This window comes from Callithrix jacchus, chromosome 5 (genome assembly GCF_049354715.1).
Source record: "Callithrix jacchus isolate 240 chromosome 5, calJac240_pri, whole genome shotgun sequence".
In the NCBI taxonomy this organism is placed as follows: Eukaryota; Metazoa; Chordata; class Mammalia; order Primates; family Cebidae; genus Callithrix; species Callithrix jacchus.
Window position 1 is genome coordinate 10,113,576 of NC_133506.1, and position 14,246 is coordinate 10,127,821.

Consider the following 14,246-nt stretch of genomic DNA (forward strand, 5'->3'; position numbering starts at 1 on the left):
CCTTCACTTAATTCTTGTACGGAGGCTTTTGTACTGAACCATCATTTGACGTCACTATCTCAACTCAATTCTGATGCCTCGTAGTTCTAGGTTCCCCTTTTTACTTTTGGTTTTTTTGTTTGTTTGTTTTTAGAGACAGAGTCTTACTCTGCCACTAAGGCTGGAGCACAGCGTCACCAATCCAGCCTTAGTGGCAGCCTTGAACTCCTTGGCTCAAGAGATCCTCCAGCCTCAGCCTCAGGCTCTGAGGAGCTAGGACTACAGGTGCACCCCACCACACCCTGCTAAACCTTTGTTTTTTAAAAAAGTTTCTTGGCTGTCTTGTCTATGTTTCTACATGCATTTAAAAAATCAGTTTGCCAAGTTCCACTATAGTGTATTGACATTTTGGTTGGAATTTCTTTTAATCCTGTCGTTAACTTGGGACTTCCTTGTATATACAATATTTAGTCTTCACATCCAGAATACCATATATTTCTCAAGCCTATATTATATTCTTAAGCAAAGTTTGTCATTTTCTCCCTATAGATCTTTTCCATGTTTTATTTCTACATAGTTAATAGCCTAGTTGCTTTTGCAAATGGGATCATTTTTCAACTATTTACTAACTAGTTATTGGTAGTATGTAAGAAAGCTACAAATTCCTGTGCTCATTTTTTATCTGGTTCTCTTATGGTACTCTCTTATTAATTCTAATCTTTTTCATCTGATGATGTACATAAAGATGTTCTCGTCGGGTTCTCCTAAGCGCCTACCCTGAAATGTGGGCTAGTCACCCTAGAACAGTGTCAGTTGATAATGGTGATCATATCATCACTTTAATGAGAATAACTCCAATGACTTTCACATGGAGTTGATGGGAGTTGTTGGCTTGAAATAGATTTTCTTCGTAACCATAAAAACTTATTGTCAGCCGGCGCCATGACTCATGCCTGTAATCCCAGCACTTTGGGAGGCTCAGGCAGGTAGATCACAAGTCAGGAGTTCGAGACCAGCTTGATCACCATGGTGAAACCCTGTCTCTACTAAAAATACAAAAATTAGCCGGGCATGGTGGTGTGCGCCTGTAATCCCAGCTACTCAGGAGGCTGGGGCAGGAGAATCACTTGAACCCAGGAACTGGAGGTTGCAGTGAGCCAAGATCACTCCACTGCACTCCAGCCTAGGTGACGAAGCGAGATTTAGTCTCAAATAAAAAAAAAAATTTTTGTCTAGTTATTGTTTAGTAAGACTTCCATTTCATTGAAAATAATTAGATTTTATTAAACACCTTTTAGTTTATGTTATTACATTTTTTTAAATTTCTGGGATACCCTCAGTCATGGTACATTACTTTTAACTCCACAGATGCATTTGGGTTTCCAATATTTTATTTATGATCTTTACATACATTTTCCTAAGATTGAATTCGTGTGTGTTTGTACACGAGTGTGTGCATGTGAATATCTTGGAATATTTTAACATTGGGGCTGCACTTGCTTTATCATTTTAAATGAATAGCATTACCTCCTCTTTATGTTGTCGATCAGTTTTTGGAGCATTACAATACACGTTTTGTTAATTTTCAAGATGATACCCTTACAATGGTAGAGATCAGAGCCATTTTTATAGAATACCTTGAATTTTTTTCAAGTATTCAGTTTGTTGCTGTACTTAAGTTTTAACTTTTTCTTGGGACTATTTTGATAATTCATATTCTTCCTGAAACTTGATCATTTCATTAACATTTTCTTACGTGTTAATAGAAAGTCACATATGGTAGCCCAATAATTTTTGTAATTATTTTTTATATATTTTGGGTTTGGTTTGAATTTTTTTTTTTTTTTTTTTGCTCTGTTACCCAGGCTGGAGTGCAATGGCGTGATCTCAGCTCACTGCAACCTCTGCCTCCTGGGTTCAAGTGATTCTCCTGTCTCAGCCTCCCAAGTAGCTGAGGTTACAGGCATGCACCACCACACCCGGCTAATTTTTGTGTTTTTAGTAGAGATGGGGTTTCACCCATGTTGGCCAGGCTGGTCTTGAACTCCTGGCCTTGGGTGATCCTCCCTCCTCAGCCTCTCAAGATGCTGGGATTACAGGCATAAGCCACTGTGCCCAGCCTGAATCTTTCTTATTTCTAATATTATTTTTCCTCTTTTTCAGTTATGCTTGCCAGAGAACTCTCTATGGGTCATTTTATTAATTTTGTTTAGAGACTATCCACCACTTACCAACTGCACACTCACATCTTGTTTTTTCCAACAAGGAATGTGTTCTTCAAGTATATTTTTTTTTCTAGATTTTTACTGTGACAAACAGTGCTTCAACAAACACCTTTTATACATTTATCTTGGATCCATGTGTTTTTTTAATTACAACAGGACAGTCACTCAAATAGTACTGCTAATTCACAAGTGTGAATATTTAAATTTTACTACACATTTTTCAAACTATTTCTCCCAATTTGTAGCAAATCATACTCAAGGGAACAAAGAGAATGACTTATCCTCACTAGTTATGAATGTTATTGTCCATTTTACTTTGTGCTAATCTAATGGGTAAAAAACAGGTTATTATTCTTCCTTTAATTTGTATTCACTGTTTTTTATTGTAATAAGAACCTTTCTAACTAAGTACACAATACCGTATTGTTAACCATAAACATCATGTTTGCAGCAGATCTCTAGACACGTACATCTCTGATAAATGATTCTGTTCAGCCGTGTTTCTGTTCACATAGCCCTAGCTTCCCGTATAGGAAAGGATAGCTGCCTGCTTCCCGCTCTCCATCCTCCATATTTACTTTTCCACATAATTTTTAGCTCTTTGCTTCTTTCTCTTTACAATCTCAGAAATTTATCGGGTCTATTCTCAATATCACTGGATCCATTTTCCTCTGGGTCAATTATAGTCTTTATTTTGTCTAATGTTTCTTTTCATTCAATTACTAACCTCTTAGCTTCCTTGTAATCCTTCCGTATCTCATCTATATTCTTTTTAAATTAGTATCCTTTACTTTAGAAGCCATACTTCTTGCATCCTATTAAGAATACTGAACTGATTTCTAGACATTATGTTATATCTTGGAGGAAACGTTTTCCACAAATATCAAACAATGGCATTCCTTTTTCCCTGTTCTGCAATAATATTTTCCAGGTGTCACTTGTTACTTTCACATTAGCTACCCAGATCCTGATTTTATTGACAGGACATGTAGCTTTCCTGTGTCTTGCTCCACCATGACTTGAAAGTTTTTTCCTATATATAGCTGGAGAGCAAGACAGCATAACGACAAATAACCCATCCTAGGACCAGCAACGACCACCACCACACACAGCCCTGAGAAGGAGGCTTGGAATCTTCTGCCCATGCCCCAGCCCAGTTTTCTGACTCTGTCAACCAATAAAGGATAAGAGAATCAGTACAGGAGCATCTCCCAGGCCCTCTCTCCCTCTGCTCCAGATCCGGGGCCTCACTTTTCAGTCCGAGATACCCACAGCCTTGAGGAGCTATTAGGTGGTTGCCAAGGAACCGACCGGCAGGACCCCTGCTGGTCCTCAGCCTTGCAAGCCTCTATTTTATACTGATTTTATCAGCACCCTGACAAAGGATCCATCTCTCAGGGGAGGACTGGCATTAATAAAGCTTATGAGGCTGCTACATGAAACCAGATGCTGGATTATTAACTTATGAGAAGAAATAACTGATGCAAGATGGAAAATCAGAAGTCCACAGCAGCCGTGCCTTTTATTTTTGATAGCTCAGTTATATGGGGAGCTAAACCATCATACCAATTCCTATCTATAAATTTGCAATGAAAGTCACTGCCATAGAAACCAAAATACTTGAGGCAAATGCTTTCTTTATAGGTAGACCTACATAGGAAGCCAAATAGGCAAAGAGTATTTTGGGGTTTGGGGATTTTATTTTTTATTTGTTATTTTTTTGAGACAGAGTCTCGCTCTGTTGCCCAGGCTGGATGGAGTGCAGTGACGCAATCTTGGCTCACTGCAACCTCCACCTCCTGGGTCAAGTGATTCCCCTCCCACAGCCTCCTGAGTAGCTGGGATTACAGGCACCTGCCACCCCACCCAGCTAATTATTGTATTCTTAATAGAGACAGGGTTTCACCATATTGGCCAGGCTGGTCTCTAACTCCTGCCCTCAGGTGATCCATCCACCTCAGCCTCCCAAAGTGCTGTGATTACAGGTGTGAGCCACTGCCCCCAGCCTGTATTTATTTTTAGTACAGACAGGGTTTCACTATGTTGGCCAGGTTGGTTTCAAACTCATGATCTCAAGTGATCCACCCACCTCGGCCTCCCAAAGTGCTGGGATTACAGGCCTGAGGCACCATGCCCATGGTGGCCCAAAGAATATCTTTGAACACAGAATCAGAGCTAGGGAGGGTGGATGAAGCAATGAGACTGGGCTGTCCAGTGTCTGTCATCTTCCAATCCCCATATTCCCCATATCTTTGCCACTGTTATCAACCAGTCTTTCCTCATGGGTTTCTCTTCTCTTTTGCATCTGTGACTATCTTCCTCTTCTGACAGCTGGTTCCCTTCATTATACAATCATTCAATCAGGAGATGGTCAAACCATATCCGGAAAACCAGGTCTGGAAGCCTGTCTGATTCCTTCACAAAATTTTTCCCTTTTTAATGGACGTGGTGGCTCACACCTGAAATCCCAACACTTTGGGAGGCTGAAGGCAGGAGGACCACTTGAGCCCAGGAGTTTGAGACCAGCCTGGGCCACATGGTAAGAGTCTGTCTCTACAAAAAAAAAAAAAAAATTAGCCGAATGTGGTGGCTGCTTAAGAGGCTGGGGCAGGAAGATCACCTGAGCCCAGGAGATCAAGGCTGCAGTGAGCCATGTTTGTGCCACTGCACTCATGCCCTGGGCAACAGAGTGAGGCCTTGTCTGAAAACAGAAATATTTCCCTTTTCTCCTTCAGTGATTTTAGTTTTTGCCCCTTCTTTTCTCAGGTGTTGACTTTAGTGGCTTTACAGGGGAAAATCTCATTTCCTTCATGAACAAGTTCTGAGGAGATCTTTTAATAGTAGGAACTGGGCCAGACACAGTGGCTCATGCCTGTAATCCCAGCACTTTGGGAGGTCAAGGCAGGTAGATCACTTAAGGTCAGTTCGAGACCAGCCTGGCCAACAAGGGGAAATCCTGTCTCTACTGAAAATACAAAATTTGGGCCAGACGTGGTGGCTCATGCCTGTAATCCAGCACTCTGGGAGGTCGAGGTGGGTGGATCACCTGAGGTCAGCAGCTCAAGGCCAGCCTGGCCAACATGGTGAAACCCCATCTCTATTAAAAATACAAAAATTAGCCAGGCGTGATGGCGTGCTCTTGTAGTCCCAGCTACTCAGGAGGCTGAGGCAGGAGAATCGCTTGAACCCTGGAGGCAGAGGTTGCAGTAGCCAAGATTGCTCCACTGCACTCCAGCTTACGAGACAGAGTGAGACTCCGTCTCAAAATAACAATAATAATGGGAACTGATCTTAGGATCTGCTCTCTACTACCTCTTATCCTTTTTACGAGCATTTCTACCTCAGCCTTCTATGAGTATTTGTTTTATTCCAAATCGATTTGTTTCCAGAGTGTGCAGTTGGTGGAGAGCAGCCCCTCCAAAAGTTGACAAAACAGCCAGCCATAGAAAGACGGCTGATCAGATTTCTGTTTGGTACAAAGTCTGGGTGTCGGAGTTGGGAACGGACCACAGGAGGGGGCAACATGCCTTTTTGACTCCTTTCAGAAAAGCGAGGCTGTTGCCAGGAGAAGAATGGGCCACCATGGGTTGACATCTCCTTATCAGTTGCACCACCCTTGCAATTTTGTGACAATTCCTATCAGACAGAGGCACTTGGCTGTCTGCTGGATGTGGGTCTGAGAGTTGCCAGATTTCCTTTTTCCTTTGAACTTTTGTTTTAAGATGAAGAAGGTCATATCAGAGGTTGCTAACTCAGTTGGACCCTCCAACACAGAAATCGTCCAGAGAATTTCCCACTTTATCTATACGCTGTCCAAACCGGAAATGTTATCAGCACAGTAAGGGGTGGCCCTGGCTTGTCTCTCACTCCACACCTGACCTTGGGGAAGTGAAGGTTTGAACACCTGCCTCTGGCAAACTGGGCTCAAGGACAGCAGGAGCTGGGGGCTACAAGACAGCAGCCTTACCCGCACTGACTCATGCTGACCTGCCAGCCTCCTTGTGCCGCTCATCATGCTCCTTTGTGCCCCAGCTCGATATGTTAATGAACTTAGAGTTTTACCTCTTTTATTTCAGAAATGGGTCAAATTTAAGAGAGACTTTGATAATTTCAAGACTCAGTGTATCCCCTGGGAAATGAAGATCAAGGACATTGAAAGTGAGTATGCTGGTGTCACTGATTTTTTAATTGGTTTCCTAAAGAGTTCCCAAGAGTTTGAATTGTTTCCTTGGCCCTCTAAATAGATTAGTTCATTGGTTCTGCTGTATTAGGAAAAAAGAATGGGTTTTGAACTAGTCAGACCAAGTTCTGGTCTTTTTATTTTTATTTTTTATTTTATTTTTATTTTTATTTTTTATTTTTTGAGACAGAGTCTTGCTCTGTTGCCCAGGCTGGAGTGCAATGGCATGATCTCGGCTCACTGCAGCCTCTGCCTCCCAGGTTCAAGTGATTCTCCTGCCTCAGCCTCCTGAGTAGCTGGGATTACAGGTGTGTACCACCACACTTGGCTATTTTATTATTATTATTATTTTTAGTAGAGAAGAGGTTTCACTATGTTGACCAGGCTGGTCTCGAACTCTTGACCTCAAGTGATCCATCCACCTTGGCCTCCCAAAATGCTAGAATTACAGGCATGAGCCACCACACCCAGCCCTGACCGAGATTTAAGTTCTGCTTCTTCACTTTTGGACTGTGGGAGCTTAGGCAGGTAAGTTAACCCAAAGAGCCTCGGGTTATTTATCTAGAAAAAGAAAGGGAGACAGATGTCATTCAACAGACTGAGGTTAAACTGAATCCGTCACACACATAAAGTGCTCAATAGTGTATATTTTTTTCCTTCTACAGCACTTAACACCCACCGTGTTTTCTCTCTCTAGGTCACTTTGGTTCTTCCGTGGCATCATATTTCATCTTTCTCCGATGGATGTATGGTGTTAACCTCGTTCTTTTTGGTTTAATATTTGGTCTAGTCATAATCCCGGAGGTAAGAAAACAACTTCCTAAATCTTTGGATACAGTTGAGGCTTATGACCACCGTCAGTTATCAACCAACACTTCCTGTTTTACAAAGAATTAGTTATTTAAAATGCAAAAGTGATTGTGGATTTTGCCATTAAAAGTAATTTATAAATAACTGCCATTAAAAGTAAATTTATGAAATTAAAAGTAATGGCAAAAATCGCAATTGCTTTTGCACCAATCTATGACCTAGTGTACTCACATCAATTGCTCAGATGGTTTAGTACAAAGAATGGAACCAAAATACTTCTGTTACTTAATAGGAGAATCTTATATTTTTCTACTTCTCCTTGTACCTTAAGATCAGTGGAAAACTAATGCTTCAATGAGTTTTTTTTAACCCCCAAAATTAATACATCTATGAGGAAGAAAATACCAAATGCAGACATATCGTTCCTCTGAAAGCTGTTGACGTAAACCCGCTTGTGTACCCAGCACCAGCACCAAGTATTTCAGTGAGGACTGTGGCAATTGCAGCAGTTGCTGTGCTCAGTGCTTAGTGAGCCGCAGGCTCCTTGGAAAAGACCGCAGGCTATCATTCTGGGGACCTGGGATCCAATTCACAATGAACTTATTGTGTGACTTTGCACTGATTGCTTATTACCCCTTTTTTGTTTCTTAATTAATCATCTGTAGATAAGGATCTATTTATATCCATAATAAGATTATATCTGGGGCCAGGTGCAGCAGCTTATGCCTGTAATCCCAACATTTTGGGAGGCTGTGATTACAGGCACCCACCATGCCTGGATAATTTTTGCATTTTTAGTAAAGATGGGGTTTCACCATGTTGGCCAGGCTGTCAAGGGTGGTCTTGAACTCCTGACCTCAAGGGATCTGCCCGCCTTGGCCTCCCAAAGTGTTGGGATTACAGCCGTGAGCCACCACACCCTGTCCTATAAAGTCTTCAAGTAAGCTGTGCTCTAGGTTTACATAGCAAGCATTTAGTCTAAAAACCTCATATGATACTTCCCTTTAAAAATAACTATTAAGTTATTTTAGACATATGAAAAGATGTAATGAATGAGCCTACTTGTTCATCAGTGTGCCTAAAAAATAAAATATTACACGTACACTGAAGTCCTCTAATTAACTTTCCCCAATTTTATTACCTACATAACACTCACTGTCCTGAACTTTCCATTTCAACTTACATTTTAAAATTTATTGACTTAAATGCAGTCATTTCTTATTTTCTAAAATCACAGTGTATCTAAAGATGTATCCCATTTTGTATTACAGTATAATTTTTTGTCTCATTGACAGCAAAGGTTTTTCTTTTTTAGTTATTTTGTTCAAGAAAAAACTTTTGGCTTTGCTGATTCTCTCTGATATTTTTTTAATTCAGTCTTGTGGGGGCACAATTTAAATAAAGTAAAATTTACTCTTTTTAGGTATACAGTTCAAGGACTTTTGACAAATGTATAATCAGGTAACCACCCCACAACTAAAATATAGAACATTTTCATCGCCCCTAAATTTCTCTAGTACCCTCTTTGCAAGCAACCTCCTCTCCCAGCTCCCATCCCTTGACAACCAGTGATTGATTTCTGATTTCTGTTCCTGAAGTTTTGCCCTTTTCGGAATATCATATAAGTAGAAATATGTCGCATGTCGTGTTTTTTGTGTCTTAACTTCTTTCAGTTGGTACAATGTCTTTGAAATTTATTCATGTAGTTTTATCAATAATTTGTTCCTTTATTGCTGGAATGGAATGGAATGAAAATTACAATGGAATTGTAATATGCCATCGTATGGGTATATCATAGTTTGTTATCCACTCACCAGTTCTTGGACTCAGTTGTTTCTGTTGGGAAGCTATTATGAATAACTCTACTATAAATACTCACATTCAAGTCTTTTTGTTATATATCTTTATTTTTATATTACTAATTTCTACTCATATATGTATCATCTATTTCCTTCTAATTTCTTGGGGTTTGTATTTATTTTCTATTGCTGTGTAACAAGTTATTCCCTAATTTTTTGCTGAATATAACAACTATTTATTATCTCATGATTCCTGTGGGTCAGGAATCCAGAAGTGGTTCTGGCTTGGGGTCTCCCACAGGCTACAATCTAGGTTTTATCCAAGGCTACAGTTATCTTGAGGCTGAACTGGAGAAGATCCACTTCCAAGCTCACTCACATGGCTATTGGCAGATCTCAGAAGATATGATTTCAAGCTTACATACATGGCTTCTGGGAGGCCTCAGAAGATCTGCTTCCAACGTTACTCATGTGGCTGTTCCCAGGGCTCAGGTACTCAGTGGCTATTGGCCAGACACATCAGTTTCTTGCTACATAAATTCTTTCACAGGCATGCTCATAAGATGGCAGCTTTCTTCTCCCAGAAGGAGAGAATCCAAGAAGGAAATACAGCAAGAAGAAGCTTCCCACATAGAAGCCACCATTTTTTTTTTTTTTTTTTTTTTTTTTTTTTTTTGAGACGGAGTTTTGCTCTTGTTACCCAGGCTGGAGTGCAATGGCGCAATCTCGGCTCACTGCAACCTCCGCCTCCTGAGTTCAGGCAATTCTCCTGCCTCAGCCTCCTGAGTAGCCGGGATTACAGGCACGCACCACCATGCCCAGCTAATTTTTTGTATTTTTAGTAGAGACGGGGTTTCACCATGTTGACCAGGTTGGTCTCGATCTCTCGACCTCGTGATCACCCGCCTCGGCCTCCCAAAGTGCTGGGATTACAGGCTTGAGCCACCGCGCCCGGCCGAAGCCACCATTTTTTATAACCTAATCTCAAAAATGACATTCCATCACTTCTGCCATATTTTATTCCTTAGTAGTGAGTCACTAAATCAAGCCCACACTCAAAGGGAGGGTATTATTGTGCACAATAATAAATACCAGAGGCAGGGAATCATGTGAGCCATCCCCCAGGCTGCCTACCACATTCAATCCCCTGGTCCTCGGTGATTCACATCCCTTCCACATGCAAAATACACTTGCCCTTCCTAAAGGCCCCTAAAAATCTCATTCTGGTACAGCATCAGCCCAGATTCCAAACTCTCATTCTCTAAATCAGTAGTTCAGGTGCAGATAAGGCTCCATGCGAGTAGCTCTTTAAATACAACTCCTGAGTCCAGTTCTCTTTACCATGAGACTAAAGAGACATGTTATCTGCATCAACACAACAAACATAAAATGGTAGGACAGGCATAAGATAAATGCTGTAGATATGCCTTTGTTCAAACAGGAGAAAATGGGAGGCACAAGGGAGTTATTGACCCATGGCAAGTCTGTAACTGTATTAGGCCATTCTTGTGTTGCTGTGAAGAAATACCTGAGGCTGTGTAATTTATAAAGAAAAGAGGTTTAATTGGCTTGTGGTTCTGTAGGCTGTACGGAAAGCATAGTGCCAGCATCTGCTTCTGGTGAGGGCCTCAGGAAGCTTACAATCATGGTGGAAGGCAAAGGGGAGCCAGCACGTTGCTTGGGGAGAGCAGGAGCAAGAGAGTGACTGGGGGAGGTCCTAGACTTTTAAACAACCATATCTCTCTTGAACTAACTGAGTGAGAACTCACTTATCACCAAAGGGATGGTGCTAAGCCGTTTATGAGGAATCTGCCCTCGTGATCCAATATGTCCCCCCAGGCCCCACCTCCAACGTTGGGAATCACATTTCAACATGAGATTTGGAAGGGACAAACATCCAAATGACATCAATAACACAACACTCATTTATAAGTTTTCCCTCAATACTATTTTAGCCACATTCCATATACTTTGATATCATTGCCATTATTTATTTTTAGGTAGTTTCTAATTTCCTGGTAATCCACAAGTTATTTATGAATATATTTTCAAGACTTTAATATATAGAAAAATTGGCAGCATTTTTTTTTACTGGTTTGTAGTATAATTTTATAGTGATCGTAGTGTATATTTAGCATGGAACTGGGACATCACTTGGGACTTTATTTGCTTAGATATGATTAATTTTCCTAAATGTTTATTTTTTTGCATGGTTCAAATATATTACTTGTATTCTATAAATTATCTATAACCTTATTAATTTTAAAGCCACATAATCTATTACTGAGTGAGATCAATTAAATCTCCTGCTATTGTCTTTTTCTCACTGTAATTATTATTTTTGTTTTGTATATGTCAATGCTATGTTATTGGGTAATACAAATTTAAGACTGTTGTGTGGTGAATTATAGCGATTTATTTTCAAATGTTAAACCGGATTGCATTCCTGGAATAAACCCAACTAGGTCATTACGTATTATCTTTTTCATATGTCACCTGATTTGGATTTGTGAGTATTTAACTAGAACTTTTGCACCTATTTTTGAAAGACTGGACTGTAAATATCCTTCTTACAGTGTTCTTAAAATGTTTGGGGATCAATATGAGATCTCATAAAGTGATTTGGAAATATTTCCTTTTTTTATTGACTTGAAGAATTTGTGTAAAGTTTCCTATGGTAGGCTTATGTGAATTTTTAAAAATTTATTTATTTTAATTGACAAATATAAATTGTACATATTATTTATGGTACACAAAATGCTGTCTTGGAATGTGTATACATTGGGAAATGGTTATATCAAGCTAATTAACATGCATCACTTCATATACCTGTACTTATCAATTGCTTTTGGTGACAACACTTAAAATCTACTCTCACAGCAATTTCCCAGTATACAATAGATTATTATTAACTATAATCATCATGTTGTACAGTAGATCTCTTGAATTTATACTTTCTAACTGAAATTTTTGTATCCTTTGACTAACATTTCCCAATCTCCCCAATTCCCCAAGTGAAGTTTTTGTTGTCATGGTTGATTTGTTGCTTTTTGTATATGTGGTAGGCAGAATTCTAAGAATGACCCTAAATGACCCTCAACCTTGTATAATCCCCTCCGCTTTGAGTATGGACAGAGCCTGGGAATGAGATATCACTCTGAGGTTATTTGAGTGAGCCTAATTTAATCACATAAGCTCTTCAAAAGCTAAGAGTTTTCTCTGGCTGGTTGCAGAGAGAGTCATAGATATCCAAAACATGAGAAGGACTGAACACACCACTGCTGGCTTAAAGATAGAGGGAACCAAGTCGTGGGGAATGGGGGGCCTCGAGATGCTGAGTGTGGCAACCACATGCCACCAGCAAAGAAACAGGGACCTCAGTTCTACAAGCACAAGAAAATGAATTCTGCCAACAATCAGTGAGCTTGGAAGAGAACTCCAGACCCCAAATGAAACCCTTAGCCCCTGCTGACTCCTTGATTTCAAACTGGTGAGACACTGAGCAGAGAATCCAGCCACACCACGCTAGACTGCTGACCTACAGAACTGTGAGCTAATAAATGGATGTTACTTTAGGCCATCTTTGTGGTAATTTGTTACTCAGCGATAGAAATCCAAAGCAGTAGACATCCAGCTTTGGATCTGTAGCACTTGTTAAATCTTAAACTGTTTTTTGTCACATTGGGAAAATTCTCTGCCATCATCCCTTTAAATACTGTTTCTGGGCCATTCCATCTTCTCTCTCCTTCTGGGACTACATATATGTGTGTGCATTTGCATGTGTGTGTGTGCGTGTGTGTGTGTGTGTCTTGTCTCAGCAAGCCTTGTGTCTGTATTTCCATGTATGCCTTATGTTCTTTTCAGTACTCTCCATCTTTTTCTATATATAGTTAAGTCTGGACTTTTTTAACCCCATATTAAAATTTAGCTATTCTCTTTTCAGCTGATCTATATGTTCTTAAATCTGTCCACTGAGCTTTTAATTTCAATGATCGCATGTTTCAGTTCTGTAACTTCCATTTGATCATATTTATAGTTTCCAGTTCTCTACCAAAATAATTCATCTCATCCCTTAATTCCTTAAGCATATTAATCAAACTTATTTTAAAGCTTGTAACTGACAACTGCTTTATCTGGACTTCCTGTGAATCTGTTTTTATTGTTTAATTTTTCTTTTGGTTTTTGGTCAAGTCTTGTCTTCTCTTATAACCAGTTATTTTTGACTGAGTGCTAGGCATTGTTTGTGAATAATTATTGAGATTTACTTATTCCTCTGGTGGGAGAACTAGCCAAGATGGTCTATATTTGTGTTTAATTTTACTTTCTGAGTAAAATGTTCCCAAGCCCGGGCTTTTTCCAGATATCTTCCTTTTTTTTTTTTTTTTTTTTAGTGGAGATGGGGTTTTAGCATGTTGCCCAGGCTGGTCTTGAACTCCTGAGCTCAAGCAATCCACCTTAGCCTCCCAAACCTATTTGTCCTTAAATTTCACTTTCATTTCATTCTTCAGCCCTTTGACATTCCAAAGTTGCTGCATGCTTTCTTTGTCTTTTAGCTGCTGTGATTGAAATCAGCAAATTATTCATGGGGAACAGCAATACACAATCACTTCTCCAGAATTTCTTTATCTCCTGGATCTTGGCAGCACAAGTCAGGATTGTCCACTTGTCCAGTTGTTCTCAGTGAAAGAGTTTGTCCAAAGCAACTTCCCCTCCTTTTGTTGGCAGTAGTGTTTGCAATAGTAAAATCTGGAAACAATCCAAATGTCTATGAAGAGTAGACTGTGTAAATATATTACAGTATGTCCATACAACATAATATTACATAACAGTAAAAATTAGAGAACTGTAGTTACACTTGTCAATATCTATAATCTCAAAAGTGTAATGTTGTATGAAAAAGAAATTCATAGGAGAATACTTTTGTATAATTCCATTTAACAACAGGCAAAGCTACACAATAAATGAGTAAAATATAAGACAAAACAGGGGAATTATTATCATAAAATGTACTGTATCTGGGCTGCATCTTAGGATGGAAGAGTGATATAATTCAGGAGAGGCTTATCCAGGATATTATAAAGGCTGGGAGATTTCCTGTTTCTTTTTTTTTTTTTTTTTTTTTTGAGACGGAGTTTCACTCTTGTTACCCAGGCTGGAATGCAATGGCGCGATCTCGGCTCACTGCAACCTCCGCCTCCTGGGTTCAGGCAATTCTCCTGCCTCAGCCTCCTGAGTAGCTGGGATTACAAGAAC

General features: G+C 39.8%; 1 protein-coding gene across 1 annotated transcript in view; it reads left to right on the forward strand.

Moving 5' to 3' along the window:
• The window catches only part of TMC2 (transmembrane channel like 2), an 80,965-nt gene that overhangs the window by 18,644 nt on the left and 48,075 nt on the right, over positions 1-14,246 (forward strand). The window contains exons 6-7 of the mRNA XM_078370944.1: positions 6,281-6,362; positions 7,082-7,188. Coding sequence (XP_078227070.1) covers positions 6,281-6,362; positions 7,082-7,188 — 189 coding nt within the window. The remainder of the gene's footprint in view (positions 1-6,280; positions 6,363-7,081; positions 7,189-14,246) is intronic.